The 20,286-nt window shown below is 40.6% G+C and overlaps 1 protein-coding gene across 1 annotated transcript in view; it reads right to left on the bottom strand.

Annotated features, from left to right (window-relative positions):
- Positions 1–20,286, bottom strand: part of PALM2AKAP2 (PALM2 and AKAP2 fusion) — a 448,509-nt gene that overhangs the window by 121,455 nt on the left and 306,768 nt on the right. Inside the window, 1 exon segment of the mRNA XM_043566474.1 lies at positions 10,036–10,121. Coding sequence (XP_043422409.1) covers positions 10,036–10,121 — 86 coding nt within the window.

Here is a 20,286-nt window from a genome sequence, read left to right as displayed (position 1 = left end):
CTAGAATGGGCTTCAGAAAAATAATAACATGCCCAGATTAAGGGGAAAAAAGCTTCATTCAAGAGAAACAAACAAAATGGGGACAGAATTTCCTATAGTTTCACTTCATAGAGAAAACCAATGAGGTACAGATCTTGACATGGATCAGGTTTGGAAGCCTTTATTTCCAGAAAAAAAAGAAGTCAGGAGAAGTCTGTTGATAGGCTATCAGTATATTTTGTGAACTGAAATGGTGTTTCTGTCTGATTTAAAGCCTAATATAACCTATTGTTATTCCTGATTGAATAAAGTCATAATAAAAAAATCCAAAACCACAAATAATTCCAAACCATAATAATCAAATGTATTAAGCAATTATCTTCATCTCCTTTGCAACACCCCTTCTGATTAGGGCTGCCAAACTTAGCAAATTAAAATATAGGACACCCGGTTAAATTTAAATTTTAGGTAACCAATAAACCATTTCTTGGTATGTCCCATGTAATATTTGGGACACACTGATGCTAAAAATATATTCATCACTAATCTAAAATTCAATTTAATTGAGTATCTCATGTTTTATCTGGCAAAGCTACTTCTGCCCCATCCTTAGAGCTCCTCTGATTTAGCTAATAGTAAAGCTAACTTGCATTTATTAATACTCAAATAGAGAGGTTAAACATTGTCCTTCTGCCAGGTTCAAATGCTCACTTTGAGATCTTTGCTAAGTTGCTTCACTTGACTGTGTCACAGTGGCCACATCTGTAAAATGGGATTAATAAGAGTCCCTCCCTCCCTCTCAGGGTCAGTTTGGAGATTATAGAAGATGGTACATGGAAAGGCCTAGCACAGAACTGAGTGCATAGCAAATGCTCAGTCAATATTAGCTATTGGTGTTGGCAAGGGAACATGATGAAAGATAAAATGACAAAGAAGTACCTGAGATCTGTCCTTTGCCAGGAATAATCCTTATCTATACATAGACAATGGAGAGCTGTCAATGGCTATGACTTCATTTATTTGACTTTCATTTTATTTGACAAATAGGGAGTAACACTTAGGAATAATAATTACCAATACTGATGCAGCCTATTACAGTTTACAGCACAGCCTTTCACATTTATTACCTGGTAATAATGCCACATGCGTATTTAAAAAAAAAAATTCAAGACAGTAATTCTCAGAGGGAGTATTGTGAAAACGTAGCTGTATGGTCTTGGTATGACTCTCACCCCCTTCTGAGACCCACCACTCTAGACAGTTTCAAGGATTAAAAAAAAATCTACAAGAAAATACTTCCTTTGGCAAGGAAGCAGGTTTAGAGCAGTCCTTTTGTATGTACACAACATAGAAATGACTTCTGGTCCCAAACATGTCTTTCTGTCCCGAACCCCCACACAAAATAATCCTCAGTGTCGTCATCATCAAATACAAAGGGCAACTGCCTCGACACAGCTGGCCAACAAAAGACCCTCAGCAGAATGGCTTTTTAAAAGCCAAGTCCAAAGAAAGCTGCAACCTGTGGCCTCTATTCATCACCGGAAGATTCTAAATGCTTTCCCCCTTTTGTAACTGGAGAACATCTGGCTTCCAGAACAATCTCTCTCCCAGCGGTAAGTTTTACATATAGAGAAGCAACATCCTTGTTTTTAACATTGCTTTCTCACGTCCTTGATTAGGAAACATGCCCCTTTCAAAGTAGTTTTACAGCCAGAATCCCAAACCGCCTAAATGGTACCCATCTTGTTTCTTGCCTAAGCAAGAAATATTGTATATGTTGTTAAATTAATTAAACAAAGAAGCCATTAGACCGATATAGCTTCATTGCTATCGCCACCTATGTCAGCAAACCAAAATCTAAGCCTGTAAATACCTCAAAGTTATAAAATCAAAACGTTAAGGACAACCAATCACAAGAGCCAACTAGGCTTTAAGCTATAGGCAATCAATAATTCCCTTTCTTTGTTTCTGCCTGTTCTCTATAAAAATCTCTCCCTGAGTTCCCATCTTTAGAGCCTTGCAAACCACTTCTGATTCAGCACTGCCCAATTCAAACTGATTTTTGCTCAAATAAACTCTTAAAAATTCTAATATGTCTCAGTTTAGCTTTTAATAATGTAAGTAAGTACAAGGCTTATTTCTGAAGGAAAATTCTGGTGTGCTAGGATTTTCTGTGTTCTTTTTTGCAATACTTAAGTTTTCAGCATCTTGGTATAGAACAAGAGGGCAAGGTACAGATGGCATTTGGGATTTAGTTGGTGTACATATTTGATTAAAATGGCAGACAAATCACATCGTTTCTACTCAGAAGATACTTCTTTAACATAGATTGATAGAGTTTCAACATGACTGATGTAGTTTTGAATAGTGATCAAATCAACAAAATTCAAGAAAACAATGCATAGCCCAGCGGGTGCAACTTCTGGCTCCTAAGAATATGCACCCAGCTGAATAAAGCCAAGACGCTTCCAGGGCGGGCATTGGCGCTGGGCAGTTTACTCCCCAGAAGAAAGGAAGCCCTGGGACCAGCAAATTCATTTAAAATCTAGCATTAAGTACCTTCCTAGTCTTTTATTTGCAACACTACTCTTAAACATATGTAAAGCAATTCCCTTTCTAACTTGCCTTGCCCACCAGATATTAAAATGCGAGGTTGGGGTTTAGGCATTTTATGGGTTTTTTTAAGATTAACAGGATGCATTTAAATTCCCTTTGAGAAGACACCTAGATATTATCATATGTAAAAGGTAACACTGAGGAGGTTGCCAAGAGCTGGAGGGAGGAGGGAATGGGAAGTAAGTCTTTAATGGATACAGAGGTTTAATTGGAGATGAATAATGAAATGAATGAAAAGGTTCTGGAGACAGAGGGTGGCTATGGTCACAGAAGAACATGAAGGGCATGATGCTACAGAACTGCACACGTAAAAATGGCTAAAGGGATAAATTTTGTTGTGTATGTTTTACCACAATAAAAAAAAAACTGATACGCTAATAAAGGTGATTAAAAACATTTTTAAAGGGGAGAGGTAAAGGAAAAATAACCAGACAGAAAGTGGGAGAGAAAGAAATGGAAAGAAAAGAGACAGATGAACCCGCACCTCCACCCAGGGCAGTGGTGGGCTGGTGGAAGTGATACTAAAGAGGAAAAGTAAGTTGAGCCCCCTCCACCACCCCCGAGTCAGGAAGAGGATACCTCACTTAGAAAACATGGACTGAGCGCTTGAGAGAGGGTGCTGTGTGTGGTGGACAGTTTGTCAACAGAGCCCACCCCTCAGCAAATAAAGGCAATCAAGCCATTAAAAAATTCACTGCATACAAATGGCCAAGAAACACATGAAAATGTACTGAGCATCATTACCCATCAGGGAAATGCAAACCAACACCACTCAACACCCACTAGGATGGTTACAATAAAAGCACAGACAATAGCAAGTGTTGACTAGGATATGGAAAAAGCAAACCTCCTATCTGTTGATGGTGGGAGTGTAAAATGGTGCAACCACTTTGGAAAACAATCTAACAGTTCTCCACAAAGTTAAAAATACATTTACCATATGGCCCAGCAGTTCCACTCCTGGGTCCATAGCCATGACACATGAAAACATAGGTCCATGCAAACAAAGACTTGCACATTCACAGAAGCACTATTCATAATAGGCAAAAAGTGGAAACAACTGAAAAGTCTACCAACTTGTGAAAGGATCAAGAATCAAAGCAAAACACTGGAATACCCATTAAATGAAATACCATTCAGCACTGAAGGAAATGAGATATTGGTTGAGGACACAACATAGATGAATCTTAAAAACATCAGGCTAAGTGAAAAAAACAGACACAAAAGACTACATGTTATATGATTCCATTTATATGAAATGTCCAGAACAGGCAAACCTATAGAGATAGAAAATATGTGTTTGCTTGGGATTGTGATGGGAAAGGAGATTATCCATCACTGGGCATGAGGGATCTTATGGAAGTGATGAAATCTTATGAATTTGGATTACAGTGATGGTTGGTAAATTTAAAAGTTGTTAAATTATAGACTTAAATGTGTGAACTTTATGGTATATAAATTATACACCTCAATTAAGTTGTGTTTTAAAAATAAAGGAATGGTATGGGGTGCCTGGGTGGCTCAGTAGGTTAAGCATCTGACTCTTGGTTTCGGCTCAGGTCATGATCTCATGGTTCATGAAACTGAGCCCTGTGTCAGGCTTTGTGCTGACAGTGCAGAGTCTACTTGGGATTCTCTCTCTCCTTCTCTTGTCTGCCTCTCTCCTGCTCAGGCTCTCTCTTTCTCAAAACAGGTAAATATTTTTTCAAAAATTTTTAAAAAGGAATGGTAAAAAATGAATTGGATTGTAATTTAGAGACTCTAATACATGCAAAACAAACAAAAACACTGAGGAAAGTGGCATATGAGGGGAAAGCAGCAAGGGAGCCTCAAGAGAAAGACCCTGAGGTGAGCACATCGGGACCAAGTTTGGGGAAGGCCAACAGTCCAGCCTAATCAGTCTAGATAAAGATTGGTCTTCATTTGTTCATTCATAGATTTATTCATTCAGCAAATACTAACAGTTGCACATGATGTGCTAGACACTCAGCCAGGTGCTGGGGACACATGCCCTATGGCAATTACATTCCAGCAGGGGAGACCAGATATTCTGCATTGACCTCTGTGGTTATTTATGTGAGACTGGCTAGGGAGGAGTACTAGGTTCAGTGAAAGCATGTAACAAACAAGACTTGTCAGAAAGTGCTGTTCAAGGAAATAATATTTGGGCCAAAGACTGGAATATAAAGAGAAGTTAACTGGGAGGGAGAGGGAGAGAGAGGAGGAAAACCAAGGGAGCAGTCAATAAAAGAATGGGGTTCTAAAAAGCAGAGCACCTGCCAGAGTTTAGTTAAGGTGCTCAGGGCAATGGAAAGGCCAGCAGGCTTGAGCAGAGGGATGTTATCAGGTTGGTCTTTAGAAAAGATCACTTTGGCTACAAATAGTGCAGGTGGAGATGGCAAGTTTGGGTACAGAGACACAGTGGAAGACGAGGCTAGAAATGAAATTACAGTTAGAGTAAGGAAATGTTCAATACCAGGAGGAGATGTCTAAGCCTTGGTCAGTGTTCAAAAGGAATGGAATCAAAGGGTTTGGAACAGGAAAGTCCTTTCTCAGGCTCATTGGGAACTGGAGAGCCAGGAGCAGTGATAGGGCTCATGTGGCCACACCTGACACTGCCTCGGTTGAATGCTGAGACAATGTTTTCCCAAACTGACCACAAAAGGCACCTGGGGTGCTCATTAAAAATGCTAATTCTCAAACTCAGATCTCCTGAATGTGAATTTTGAAAGGAGAAACCTGGGAAGCTGTATTTTTACTATTGTTTTCTACACTGCTGCAGGAGATTCTCACAGTCATGCAAGTTTTAGAAAATACTGATCCATACCTTTTAAAAAAATCAATGTCTAGGCAAGCAAAAAACAGAATAGGATATAATATAGAAGCTATCCTGGAATATGAGTTCCCTTTTCTTCTAGTTAACAATGGTAAGTGTCCATGGATAGATCACACACACACACACACACACACACACACACACACACACAGGAATATTACTTAGCCATAAAAAAGGATGGGATCTTGCCATTTGTGACAACATGGATGGACCTAGAGGGTACTATGCTAAGTGAAATAAGTCAAACAGAGAAAGACAAACCCCATATGATTTCACTTACGTGTAGAATCTAAAAAACAAAACAAATGAAAAAACAAAAAGCAGAAATAGACCCACAGATACAGAGAACAAAATGATGGTTGCCAGAGGGGAGCAGATGTGGGGGATGGGCAAAATGGGTGAAGGGGACTAGGAAATATAGCCTTCCAGTTATGGAATGAATAAGTCACAGGGATAATTTATAATGAACTTATCCATTCATCTGTTGATGGACACTTGGATATATTATGATCACTTTTTTTTTAGTTTATTTATTTAAGTAATCTCTATATTCAGTGTTGGGCCTGAACTCATGACCCCAAAATCAGGAGCCACATGTTCCACTGACTGAGCCAGCCAGGCATCCCTACTACGTTCACTTTTTAAAAGTTGTTTTTACCTGTTCTTGTTTCAAGAGAACCACTAACCTATTTCAGCCTGTGCCTGTTCACAAGAACACAAAGATAGTTATACTTTAGGATAGCTCCTATATTATATCTTATTCTGTTTTGCTGCTTGCCTAGACATTGATTGAAAAAAAAAAGCATGGATCAGTATTTTCTACAACTTGCATGACCATAAGAATCACCTGCAGCAGTGTAAAAAAACAAAAGTAAAAACAGCATAAGGAATATAGTCAGTGGTATTGTCATAGTGTTATATGATGACAGATGGTAGCTAGACTTGTGAGCATAACATAACATTTAGACTTGTCAAATCACTATGTTGTGTCCCTGAAACTAATGTAACATTGTGTTAACTTACACTTGAATTAAAAAAAAAAAACATGAACATGGTATAATAAGAAAATAGTAATGGGTGTGTCTAATATTGGTTTTTGGCATCTATGGCATTGGCACTGAAGAAAAGTAGGTACAATTCTAGGTAGATCTGAGAACATCTGTTTCCCAGGGCTTCCATAATAAGTTACCACAAAATTGGTGGCTTAAAACAACAGAAATTTATTCTGTCACAATTTTGGAGGCCAGAACTTTAAAATCAAGGTATTGGCAGAGCTGTGCTCTGAAGGTTCTAGGGGAGCATCTTTCCCTGCCTCTTCCAGCTTGTCTGGTGGCTCCATGTGTTCTTTGGTTTGGGCCTTCACATACTCCAATCTCTGCCTCTGTCTGTTCACATGGCCTTCTTTTCCAGGTGTGTTTCCTCTCTTTCTGTTTCTTATAAGGACACATATCATTGGACTTAGGATCTACTGGTTTAATCCAGGATAACCTCATCTAGAGATTCTTAATTGAATTGCAAAGACTCATTTTCCAAATAAGGTCATATTTATAAGTACCAGGGTTTAGGTCTTGGACATCCCTTTTTGGGGGGAAGAATGGGTTCACAATTCAACCTACTAAGCCGAGTGATTTAAAATTGTTGAGCAGGCCCATATGATGTTCCTACTCACATCAGTGTATTTAGAGGGTGTTTTTAATATAAATGCTCCTAGCTCAATGTTCCTCAGAATGACAGAAGTTTATTTACGAATGAATTCATTCTTCTGAGTCACGTCCATTTTTAGTAGCACGACTTTGTCATTTCAAACTAAGATATAGTATTAAAACGTTACCTGTAGTAGACAAAATTACATTCAGACAATTATGACATTGCAAACAATTTTGTACCATTTTAAGAAAGAAAATTTCTAAGCATGAAGATAGGTACATCTATTATAAAAAGAGCAATATGGAGCAAACCAAACTATTACAGTGATTGCTCCTGATATTCCCCTTGGCAAGTGTCAATGAATCAAGTTTTATTGTAGTTAGAGTTTTAACAGAATAGTTTTTTTTCCCAGGGCAGAAGACAGGGATAGCTGATATTGCAAGGATATGTAAAGTAGTTATTAGAAATAGTAATAGTGGTACACATATAGATATATGATGAGGAGTCTGTAGTTAATTAATGAACATCAGGAACTTACAGACACAGGAAAAAAATAGTACTTTGGATGGGTACAAAGACAGGATGGATACATAAAGCAGTGTAGGGTAGGAACCACAGTAATAACTAAAGGAAAAAATTGATGATTGCTGCATAATTGGGAAACTCAAAGCAGAAGATCTAAACAGAAGTATTTCCCTAAGTTATATCCACCAGAAGTTTCACAAATTCTTTAGGGAGAATAGACTGACATTAATAGAGGAACTTAATAATATTTGTAGAAATTTATTGGTGTATTTATATATATTTCCATTTTGCTTAACTTTTTTTTTTAATTTTTTTTTTTGTTTGTTTCAACGTTTATTTATTTTTGGGACAGAGAGAGACAGAGCATGAACGGGGAGGGACAGAGAGAGAGGGAGACACAGAATCGGAAACAGGCTCCAGGCTCCGAGCCATCATCAGCCCAGAGCCCGACGCGGGGCTCGAACTCCCGGACCGCGAGATCGTGACCTGGCTGAAGTCGGACGCTTAACCGACTGCGCCACCCAGGCGCCCCTTGCTTAACTTTTTAAAGTGTATGGTATCCATTCTTCAGGGTGGGCTCAGTTCTTGAGAACTAAAAATCCTCTGTTCTTATTAAACATTCCCAGCTATTTATTAAAGAAGAGGAGAGATCAAGAATGACATCTCAACTGGCCAGACCCAAATACAACTTCAGTCAAGATCCTGGTTGCAAGGATCAGTGGACTGATTAAGTAGCAACCTTAGAAAATGAGACCTGGGGGCACCTGGGTGGCTCAGTCGGTTAAGTGCCTGACTCTTGGTTTCAGCTCAAGTCATGATCTTGTGGTTTGTGAGATTGAGCCCTGCATCAGGCTCTGTGCTGACAGAACAGAGCCTGCTTGGGATTCTCTCTCTCCCTCTCTGCCCCTCCCCTGCTCCCACCCTCTGTCTCTCTCAACATAAATAAATTAACTAAACAAATGGGACTTGGACAAGACTTGCTTCTATCAGAACATGCCATTTGCTTTTATAACACAAACTCTAGTTTCTCTGATCATTTAAATGTCTGCACTACATCTGCAGCTACACTAGTAACACATTTCAGAAATGAATTCTTAAAATGATGACAGATTCCAAAATAGCAAATAAAAATCCATCATGCTCATCCACCCATCCCTCTCTGTCTGATGCAGTCATAGATACAAACTTCTGTCTTTGCAATAACAGCCAGTGAAACGCAAATACACCATTGAATCTATATTATTGTCTTGCTAATTCTGCTAAACATAATAACATAATTATAAGAAAATGAACTTTCAGTACTGGATAGTTAAATTGTTTAGATTAGTTGACTCTTTTGACCAAGCAGGTGATTACCCCATCTTTCATTTAATTTCACTGTGGCATTTTTGTTTGCTTTCTCTAACATTTTTAACACAGATAATTTAAGTCCAGCCTTCACATTACAAAGGAAAGCTTGAATAAATTCATCCTGTATGTTCTTTTGCACAATCTCTACTGGTAAATCCAGGAGTGAAATATCTCTAGGGATATCTCAATATAAAAAGGGACACCACTTGGGGTACCTGGCTGGCTCAGTTCATGGAGGAGGTGACATTCAATCTTGGGGGGTTGTGAGTTCAAGCCCCATATTGGGCTTAGAGCTTACTTTAAAAAGGTGAGGGTGGGGTGGGGTAGATAGTACTTCTTGTTTTTCAAAGAAAAATTCACATGTGGCATATACTTAAATTCTAGTCATTCAAGCAAAAATGTTAGAAAGCCTCCTACTCCCAGCCTCTGTTAACTGAAATATAAACAGAATTTTAAGAAGGAGGAACCATTCTTTTGTGTCTAATCTAGTAATAGAGGGCAAGTGGTTGAGTCTGATACACTTTGCTATGGATTCTTCAATCTAGGCAATGATTATAAATTTATGCATTTAATTTGAACAGTGATAATTAGGTTGATTGCCAGATGACTCATTTTGTAAACTTTTGGCCATTAGTGTTCCAGCTGGAGTGGGCCATGTGCTGCCTTCCCGCTGACATCACTGGAAATCTTGACTCAAGATCAAAGCTACTTTATGCCTCTCTGACCTTTCTTCACCATGCACAGTGGGGCCCGGGTTCTCAGCTCCGAATGTTCAGATTTGTTCCACTGTGCCCATGGGGTTACCACTTGCAGACAACCTACATGTATATATTCAGTAGAGACCCTGAAACAAGCCTACTGGAATTCACGTGTTGGATTCTAGCTTTCAGGTGGCTTCCTAATCCAGATGCCAAATTTCAGAAAATCTTATGTCTGGCTGACTCACTGAGGCTCCAGTGAATAGAGAGACAATCCCAGCAGCATTGAGAGGCAGTGCTCATTTTGCCCCTAGAAGTCTTCCATAGGCTCATTTTCCTCTGGAGACGCCCTTTGAGAACCCAACTAGAGAAAGCATCTCTTACCTTGATAGTCATGTCTGCACTGGATGTTTCTGTGGCATCTGAGGCTGCCTCGTCTCCCTTTAGCAGCACACTTTCCCACCCGACCCCTGAAAACAAAACAAAACAAAACAAATGCCATTTGAGTCACGCGCATTCAGCTGGCATGGATAGACACCTAACTGACATTTTGCACATTCCTATCCTGTGTGTGTTATAAAGGAAACTGATGTCGCACCACACAGTTAACCTGCTGGGCAGTTACTGGGAAAGTATACTTTCAAAAGTGGCTAATCAGTAGCTCCTTTCTTTTTATCTGATCTCCAACTTTGGAGTCCACTGTTCAAATTCTGTATCTTATAGACAGTTCTACCCTCAGTCCAGAGTGAGAAGAAGTTGGAATGAACTCTTCCAGAATCCAGACCTCATACTGAGGTCTTACTGGGGGCTTAACGTGAATCCCAGGACACAGAAACACACACATCTGAATCTAATTCAACACCCAATAGAACTGACTCCAGATTATTCACTGCCCTGGATTCCATACACATACTGGAAATGACTGAAAGTTTATACTCACTTTTATTTTATTTTTTAATTTAAATTCAAGTAAGTTCACATACAGTGTATTATTGGTTTTCAGGAGTAGAACCCAGTGATTCATCACTTACATATAACACCCAGTGCTCATCCCAACAAACACCCTCCTTAACACCCATCACCCATTTAGCCCCATCCCCCATCCACCTCCCCTCTTTTAAAATCTATATGTTTTCTCCCCAAGTCTTGATAAATGTTAGTGTTCCTTTTTCCTTAAGCTTCCAGATGATCTCCAAGCGTAGACACATGACAAGATACAAGGTTTTGCTCTCTTCACTTCAAAAAGGAGATCAGGGGTTGGTATTTAGAAATACCCATGAACGCAATTATAGCCTAACTACACCAATTCAGATGCAATTATGTGTGTGAATCAGGTGGAATGGTCTATATTAGGGAAAAGTTTGAAGTAATGACAAGTATATTTTTAAAAACAGATTTATTGCAGATAAAGTTATCTTTTTTTTTTAAGTCTTTCATTTTTTATTATTTTTAAGTTGATTTATTTATTTTGGGGGTTGGGGAGGCACAAAAAGAAGGAGGGAGAGAATCCCAAGCAGGCTCCATGCTGTCAGCACAGAGCCTGACATAGGCCTCAATCCCATCAACCATGAGATCATGACCTGAGCCTAGATCAAGAGTCAGTCACTTAATAGACTGAGCCACCCAGGCACTCCAAGAGTCATCTTCCTAAAAGCTAAAAAGTAATGCTTAGTAAAGTTTTTAAGGGTCTACTTTAACGAGTAGATACAAATTTTATAATTGGTATAATAACTGCCTGCTGGAATATGAATGCTCACAGCCTAAAGTATTAAAAAGATTGTTTTCTTAAACAGGTTAAAATTGGCTGCGTAATATTTGCTTATGTTGTCGATTTCCTTAAGAAGTAATTTTGCCTAAGGGTAACTCAAGGACAATATTCATTCCAAACCTGTGTGAATAGCCCAAGTTCCAAAATTTCAATTATCTAGCATTATGTTAAATCAGGACTGGCAAACATTTTTTGTGCCACATAGTAAACATTTTAGGCTTTGTGGTCTTGCCATTTCTGTTGCAACTTCTCAAGCTGCCACTACAGAGCAAAATGGACAACACATAAACAGCCAACTGACATCAGTCAACAGCCAACATATAAACAAATGGGCATGGCTGAGTTCCAATAAAACTTTATTTACAAAAACAGGCACTGGGCCAGATTTGGCCCATAAGATGTATTTTACCAGATGGATAGTGATGATGGCTGTACCACTTTGTGAATGTATTTAACGCACAGAACCATATACTTAGAAATGGTTACAATGTGTTATATACATTTTAGCACAATAAAAAAAACATTTTGCTAGGCAATATTCAAATTTCCAGTTTAACCGGTTCTATAATTACCCATTGAATTGGTATACTATTAATTCCATAGCTATTTCTAAAATGTTGTATATTTAGGTCATTTCTAATTTCTCATCAGTATAGATAATGCTAAAATGAATACTTTGTCTAAATGCTTTTCTTCTTATGAATAATATCCTTCAAAAGGACTCCTATGCAAAATGTATGCATACTGTTAAGGCTAATGGCACATGTTCCCATATTGCCTTGTAAAACAGTGATGTCAATTTTACGGTACCACCAACAATGTATAATGTAATAATTGTGCCATCACCATAATTTTCTCAATAGTGCTATTATTAAACAAATTGTGTGGTTGTGGGGAATGATTTCTTAAGCAAGGTGGGGCTACATAAAATATTCATTATAGGAGTCCATATATTTTTGTGTATAGTATTATAATGGTTTTTGTGTCAATTTATATTAATGCAATAAAATGATATAATTTTTTAATAAATTTTTTTAAATATTTATTTTTAAGAGAGAGAGAGAAAGAGGAGTGCAAGTGAGGGAGGGGCATAGGTCTCCCTGGGAGAGACAGGAAGGGAGACAGAGGATCCGAAGTGGGCTCTGCACTGACAGCAGAGAAACTGATGCGGGGCTCAAACTCATGAACTGCAAGATCATGACCTAAGCTAGTGTCGGACACTTAACTGACTGAGCCACCCAGGCACCCAATATAATAATTCTTTAAGAAGATATACTTTGCCAGCTTCTGTGCTCAATCAAGAAACCAAAGACATGTACAAGAAAGACTGTTATACTTTTAGCATTTTTGTAAAGACCAACCAACCAATTGGACAAATGGGAACAGGAATGATTTTTTCATGACACTTTTAAGGAACTAATATGTGATTAATTAAGTTTTAATATATTAGCATCAATTGCATTATTTTATATTCTGGATCCTTGAGAGCCTCATTTTACAGGACATATGCACAATGGATTACTCAAGATCCATGCACTCAACTTATTGCAAGGTGCAAATAGTTGTTTCTGACTAGGATGTAGAAATTGGGTCAGTTTGGTGAGCTGCCCTACAGTTTCCTCTAGAGAAACTGCTACAAAGAGGTTGCTAGCTTTTTCTTAAGTGCATGTTTCTGGGAGAGCAATCTTTGCTCCCACATGAGTGGATTATTTTCCTGACACCCCTTGCATTCAACAGACTAACAGCCCCTCTTGGTTTAAGCCACTGTTGGCACCTGTTGGATCTGGCTGGCAGAGAGACACAGATGTTGGGCATGATGGACAATTGTATGATATTTACTTCACAGAATATTTTGAATTATCATTTCAGCAAATATTCATTCCCCTCCTTTCCCACTGTGGGAGAAATTTTCTTCCCTGTCCCACTGATGTTTACTCTGGCCAGTGGGATGCTGGTGCACATAATGAAAGCAAAGGTTTGAAATACGCTTGATGGTGATGCTTTCCCTCTTGCATTTCTGCTATAGCAAGAGAAGGACATGCCCCAGTTGACCTGCAAGGTACTGAGAGTCATGAGGAGCAGAATTGGACCCTATCTACACTTGGAGCTAAGCTAAGCCAAGTCTTAATCAGCCAACACCTAGCCCAGCTACACACGCATGACAATAAAAGCTATTGAATTTGAGGCTGATTTGTCAAGCAGCATTATTGCAATAGTAGCTAATAGATACAATATATAACCAAAGTTATAAATGAAATTCATTTTGTATAGAGCACTTTCATCTTTATGCAAAAATAATTGCTTTGTTGTATAGAAATTTCATTTACAAGTATTGATTTCTGTATTTCTGTATCGAGAGAGAGAGAGAGAGAGAGAGAGAGAGAGAGAGAAAGCTGTATATCCAATGTGAGGCTTGAACTCACAACCCTGAGATCAAGAGTTGTATGCTTTACTACCTGAGCCAGCCAGGCACCTCCAATTCCCATATCTTTCCCATGTGGGGAAGAATCTTTTCTCTGCTATAATCCTTTTGTAGGCAAAACAATTTTTATTAAAGGATATATGGCCATAGGAAAGAGACATGAAACTTAAATATATATGTATTCTCAAAATTTTAGCCTCCAATAAAGAAAATATCCATTTTTCTCCCTAAAGTAAGCTCTACACCCAATGTGGGGCTTGAACTTGCTACCCTGAGATTAAGAGTCACATGCTCTACCAACTAAGCCAGCCAAACACTCCAAGAAAACAGTTAAAATTAGATAACCTATCATTTCACAGCAAGAGTAAGAGAAAATAGACATAACATTTTAATTAAAAGTGTTATTAATCCTAACAATAAGTTGTGAAAACAGGAAAATGCTAATTTAAAAGCTAGAGGCAAAATTCCTTCCAGGGAGAAAACTGAGTCTGGGGGAAAAGGAAATTTTATGGATCATTTGGGTATGATGGATCCCACATCATGGAAGTAGGAGTAAAAGGAAGATATCTGTTTAGAAGAAGGAGAGAACTTGAAAGAAGCTGGGACAAGAATTGACAGTAAGAAATTTCCAAGGGTGATAAAAAGGACTTTGGGGAACCATGATGTGTAAACATCAATTTTAAATTACTTATCATGCTGTGGCATGACATAAGTCCCCTCAGTCTCATACCTTGAGTGGAGAGCTGTTCTACACAATTGTCTTGTGTTGGTGTTGTTTGGTGGAAATAGAATGAGAACTTCAGGGTGGAGGGAAGAGAGTGGCCATGTGCACCTGGGAGCTCCCTGCAAAAGTGAAATCTGAGGAGGATATGATGATAAGAATCTGGGACAGGGTATTAGACCTGCATATACAAGACAGAGTTCAAATTTTATTTGAACACCAAAGGGCAGCAGACCTTCTCTACCTGAGGACTTGGAGATGCAAAGTGACCAACACTTCTTTACAGGAGGATGCTTATACATGTGAAAATGCCACTTCTATTTCCACAGTGGTGATTTCCATACCACCAACGTGTAAATGCGTTGCACCACAAATAGGCAGGGGGATAGCCTAGAATGCTTGTTTGAGATCCTTCCACTCTACGATTTTATCAATGACTGTCAACATATGCTTTCCTGCCCAAGTTCCTGAGATGAATTTCCACTCAACTAAGGCCAATGTTTATAACAATAGCACAAACATTTAAAAGGTCAGATGTATAACTGCAACAGACAAGACATTCCAGACTGATGTATTTCTATTATTAGTCAGTTTTGTAAGCACAATCACCTCTGATTTCAGGAGAAGAACCTCTACAAAGAATTTGACCTAAGAATTTTGATAATTAATAAATATATATATGCACGCATATATACTATTTTACATATTACATTTCTATACAGTCTGCTTTCTTTTTTTAAATATTTTAGAGAGAGAGAGAGAGAGAGAGAGAGAGAGCAAGCAGAGAAGAAGGGCAGAGGAAGAGAGAGAGATAATCTTAAGCAGGCTCCATGTTCAGCACAGAGACTGACATGGGGTTCAATCCCATGATGCTGGGATCATGACCCGAGCTTAAATCGAGAGTTCGATGCTTAAACATCTGAGATACCCAGGTGTCCCAGGGACAGTTTTATAAAGATCTTTCAGGAATAAGTAAAATTCAGACAACTAGTTGTTGCTTTTTACACATCTTCTCACCTAGCTGCACAGTCATATGAAGAAATCCATTAGCCCAAGCATCCAGTTTCCTAAAGCCCATATCTCTGATCTCAATTCATAGGATGCACTCCACTAACTGCACAGCCCCTCTTTGATTTCTGTTGGGAACAGCACATGTGCAGTTGACAGGGCAGTGAAAGCAGAAGGAAGGAGGCTGAGCTCAGGGTCTGGATGGAGAAGCCAAGGCCACACATGAGGATCTGCAAGCTGAGAGATTTGGGCTGGTAGCAGGGTAGCCATGAGGGCTTGAGTATAGTAACCTGTAGACAACATGGCTTTTGTGTTTGAACAAAAGGAGATAAGACTAGACGAAACAAAGAAGAGGACAAGCAGCTAAGAAGGCTTGTTGGGGAAGCAGCCAATGGCACAGGTGAGAACCCTGAGTGACTTCCTTATTTCTGATTCTGGTTAGTACTAAAAAATAAATACAAGTAAAAATAAAAGATAAGAGACCAAGAGGGAGAGGGTAGCACTGTATGGGAGGGCGCTGGCCATACCTAGACCCCCTGGAACCACTGTGTGTTGCTAGGTGAAAGCAGGGTAAGAAAGAAAGACAAGTCAATATGGACCCAAACATGCACGAGAATGGAATTTTGCTCCAGCTCATCTATCCACATAGATTTTAGATAGATCTTGGACAAAGTGGGTCATCGGTGCTGCTCACCAAATATTTCCAGTTCTTTCCTCTTGTGGACACGTAACAGAACTTCACTTCCTGGCCTCCTCAGATCTGGTGGTCATGTGACTAGTTCCAGCTGATGAGTGTGGTGGGCAGCAGCACATCTCCCACTTCTAGGCTGAGGTGTGTAATCGCTGATGCGGGACTCTCCTCCAGCATGGTGAATGGTAATGTTCAAGGTAGTGCAATTCTGTTAGCCCAAGTCCCAGAGTGAGGATAACGCAAAGCAGAGATACAGCCAATCCACAACGGCCATGTAGGATGAATGAGAACTAAACTTATACTGTTTTAAGCCATGGGATTGGGGGCCGTTTATTACAGTAGCATAACCTAGCCCAGCCTTAGGAGAGGAAGGAGCCCTTCCAGACTTGCCTTCCCCATCAACTTCCAGTTCCCATCATAGTTCTTTAGATAAATATGTGTTCCATTCTCTAAATCAATTCTGTCATTTAAATTTTGTCTCCACGACTAGGCTATAATGATCATACTTTCTACTTTTTCGGAGCCACCCTGTTTCCATTATGCCCAGTGCTTATTTCACAGGTTAGTTGCATCTCATTGAAGGATTTATGTTCTGAAGACAAAAGACCTCATCTTTCACAGTCAAAACTGCTCTTGAAAATTCCTTAAATCTCCCATACTGTCCAAAATAGCACTATACTTCAGAAAACCCAACAGAGCCACTTTTTGTGCCAGCTTTGGAACAGTCCATTTCCTTTGTTAAGTACCAGATGATGCCATTGACTTGTGCTAAGGATCATGTTGTACAAAAAAATACAGATCTGGAAACTGTAGAGTTTCTCAGGGTTTGGAGATGCACAGCCTGATGGATAGAAGGAGAAACTATCTGTGGGACAGCAGATTAACAACTGCCTTGTCATCCTGACACTGGGGTTGTTTTTGGCTACAGGTAAACAAAAAGCCTATTTAATACATGCTTAAAGAATAGAGGATTGAGTGACTCATGGATAAAGAAGTCTCAAGGTAGTGTGGCACCAGAGGTGGTTGGTTGATTAAATGGCTCCATGGCCTCACGGTCTCATGGCCCCAGTGTGACCTCTCTGCAATTCTCTTGACTTTTTTCCATGGTCCCAAGATGGACACAGCAGTTCCATGTGTCATGAAAACATCCAGAGGCAGGAAAAGGGAGGAGTAAATATACTTCCATAAAAGCACCTTCCCCACACACCCAAAGTCTCACTGGTCAAAAATGTAGCATTAGTCTATTTCTAAACCAATTGTGTAAAAAGTAAATGGAATCATCAAAATTGGCCTGGAGCTAATTAATCAAGATTTACCCCGGGTCAGGCCTCCCCTGGGTCAGCCTTCTCTGAGTACACAGCCATTTGGAGGATGAACAAAGGAACAAAACAGGATCTTGGCCAGCAAGAAAGAAGGGGACAAGTTGATGGCTGTCCCACAAGCAACCCATAGGGTCTGATGGACTGGAACATAGACTGGAATAGCAGGCAGAATCCCTGACACTTTTTAAATGTCTATTTTTCTCTCACTATTTTAGATAGAAATATACACTTGAATTCATGTAAATTAAATACACAGCTGATGTCAGGACTCAGCCTTGACTTCTAGTGCCAGCTCCTTGATGAGGTATCCAAAGTGATTATCACCACCTCCTCCCTCTACCATGAACTCACAGGCCTGATCAGGAGCACTCACTGGGGCCTGGGTAGGGAAAGCCCTTAAGTGTGTCTTCCTAACAGTATCGACCGGCTCATCAATGATGTCTGAGAGAGCCCTTATCAATCAGCTTATAAACACTTGTGGGCAGGGACTGGGCCTCATACCCAGTTAGCCTATGCTGGGGTCTGTGAAGTGAGAAGTGTGGGTTTTGGGCCACCAGGCTGGAGGGATCAGAGCTTCAGAGTGGGGTATGGGGGAGAGCAGAGAGTGCTCAAAGGAGGACAGGGGGACGCTGAGGGAAAGGGTGTGGAGGGCATGGGAAACAGCACCATTGCTGCGATAATTCATTCTAGATGCTAAAGAAACAAACAGGTTGTATTGGTCCCTTCCTCGCAAGCCAAGCAAGACCTGGTGGACCTAGTCACTTGCTGGCAAACCCAGAGATAGGGAGCATGTGGAGGTGTAGTCACTGGAAATAAAACGTCTGGATGGTAAGACTGTGAGCATTTTGAGAATCTCTACCCCCAAGGTGGGGCTCGAATTTACAACCCAGAGGTCAAGAGTCACATTCTTTACTGACTGAGACAGCTAGGCACCCTAAGGACTCTGAGCACTTTGAAGACGGAGCTGTCCATTCACAAGCCCCACCCAGGCCCACCTCACCCTCAGCACAGTGAGGGCTGGCATGTAGGTGAGGGCTCATTAAATGTTTCCCAAATTGAACTGGAGTTGGAAGGGGCCTAGGACTGACCATCAGGATAGAAAGGATAGAAAGCTCCTCCACAATGCCACTTGATGGGTGCTCCTCAGCCCCTAACTGACCTTTTCCTGGGAACCTTCCTTACCACCACCCACGGTCATGCTGATTGGATGGCTGGAATGGGCTGTCTTAAATATTTTTTTTTTTAATGTTCACTCATTTTCGAGAGACAGAGAGGGACAAAGCATGAGCAAGGAAGGGGCAGAGAAAGGGAGACATAGAATCTGAAGCAGGCTCCAGGCTCTGAGCTGTCAGCACAGAGCCTGACGCAGGGCTCAAACTCACGAACTGTAAGATCATGACCTGAGCCGAAGTCGGACGCTCAACCGACTAAGCCACCCAGGCCCCCCTGGAATGGGCTGTCTTAAGAAGAGCTGAGCCACAGACAGATTAGGTAAAATAGACCCCAGATGATGACCTATGTTGCCTGGCTTAAGGAGAGAACAGAGGACATAGTAGAGTCCCTGATGACTGCTAGGAGAGTGTCTATTTTGTTTGTGGGGACTTTGGTGAGGCCTGATCTGATGTGGCCAACCTTCCTATCCACTCTGGCTATTCTCCTCCTCATCACACACCTCTGCCTCAGCCCTCATCAGCCCACTAACCCACACACAGCCCCGGAACTGCGAGGAAGTCTAGTTCCCAGCCTTGTGTGTTTCACAGAGAGAACCGAGACCTCAGATAGAAAAGAGTGGGATAGGGTCTGATGAGCTAAGAATGGAAGAGACAAAATTGCCTGATTTCCTAGACCAGGGTTCTTTCTGGGGACCAGACTGTGTCAACCTCATCTTACAGGCATAAGATCAGGCCACTATGAAAGCATTTTGCCAGTTCACAATGAAAAGAATGGGGCTAGGGCCTGGGTCCCATCTACCTTTTCTTCACCCAAGACTGTACCGAGAGTGTCTCAAATTGAGACTCACTCAGATATTTCTTTTAATTGCCTTTGGATATCCTTGGGTTTTAAAAATCTCACTTAGTTCTTGGAGGAGTTCTCAGAAGGGTGGTCATTAAAACTTAGCGGAACTTTAGAACAATGATTTGCCTTTAAACACTTGGCTTTGGGAAACCCCACCCAAGGATAAGCTAATGAGGCCCTCTTCCTCTGGAGGGAAAGTCTTGCTGGGGGCTGGAGGAGCAAAGCAGGATGTGGCCCCAGCCCAGCCCAGCCCAGCCAGCTCCAGGTAGAAGCTCATCCTCGAGCCTGAGCCCTAGATTTCTCTTCCATGGGACAAATAGAAGGGCCAGGCCCTAGGACCTCCAGAAGCAATGACAGCAAGGGCACTTTCCCCTCTTAGTTCCTTTCCCTGAGAAGATCCCATTGGGAAAGAAAAGGTTCACCTCTCAGATGACGAGTTATTTTCCTCAAACTCGTGAAGAGGTCAGTGAACCCCTTTCCCCGCCTGTACGTTCCTGGGTAAAGGAAGCCTCTTTGGGTGCCTCAGGGGTAGATGTTCAGGTTGCTCAAAGATGAACAAAGGAAAGCCTCAGAGTCTTGCCAAGAGTGCCCCCCATGGCTTCTTGACCCCATTGCTGTCCTGCCAACATGAACACGGTAAAACCAGCCATGACAGCTATACTTTCCTGGGGACATACTGTGGGTTGA

The sequence above is a fragment of the Prionailurus bengalensis genome, chromosome D4 (assembly GCF_016509475.1).
Source record: "Prionailurus bengalensis isolate Pbe53 chromosome D4, Fcat_Pben_1.1_paternal_pri, whole genome shotgun sequence".
NCBI classification, from domain to species: domain Eukaryota; kingdom Metazoa; phylum Chordata; class Mammalia; order Carnivora; family Felidae; genus Prionailurus; species Prionailurus bengalensis.
This window is presented reverse-complemented; position numbering and strand designations above follow the sequence as displayed.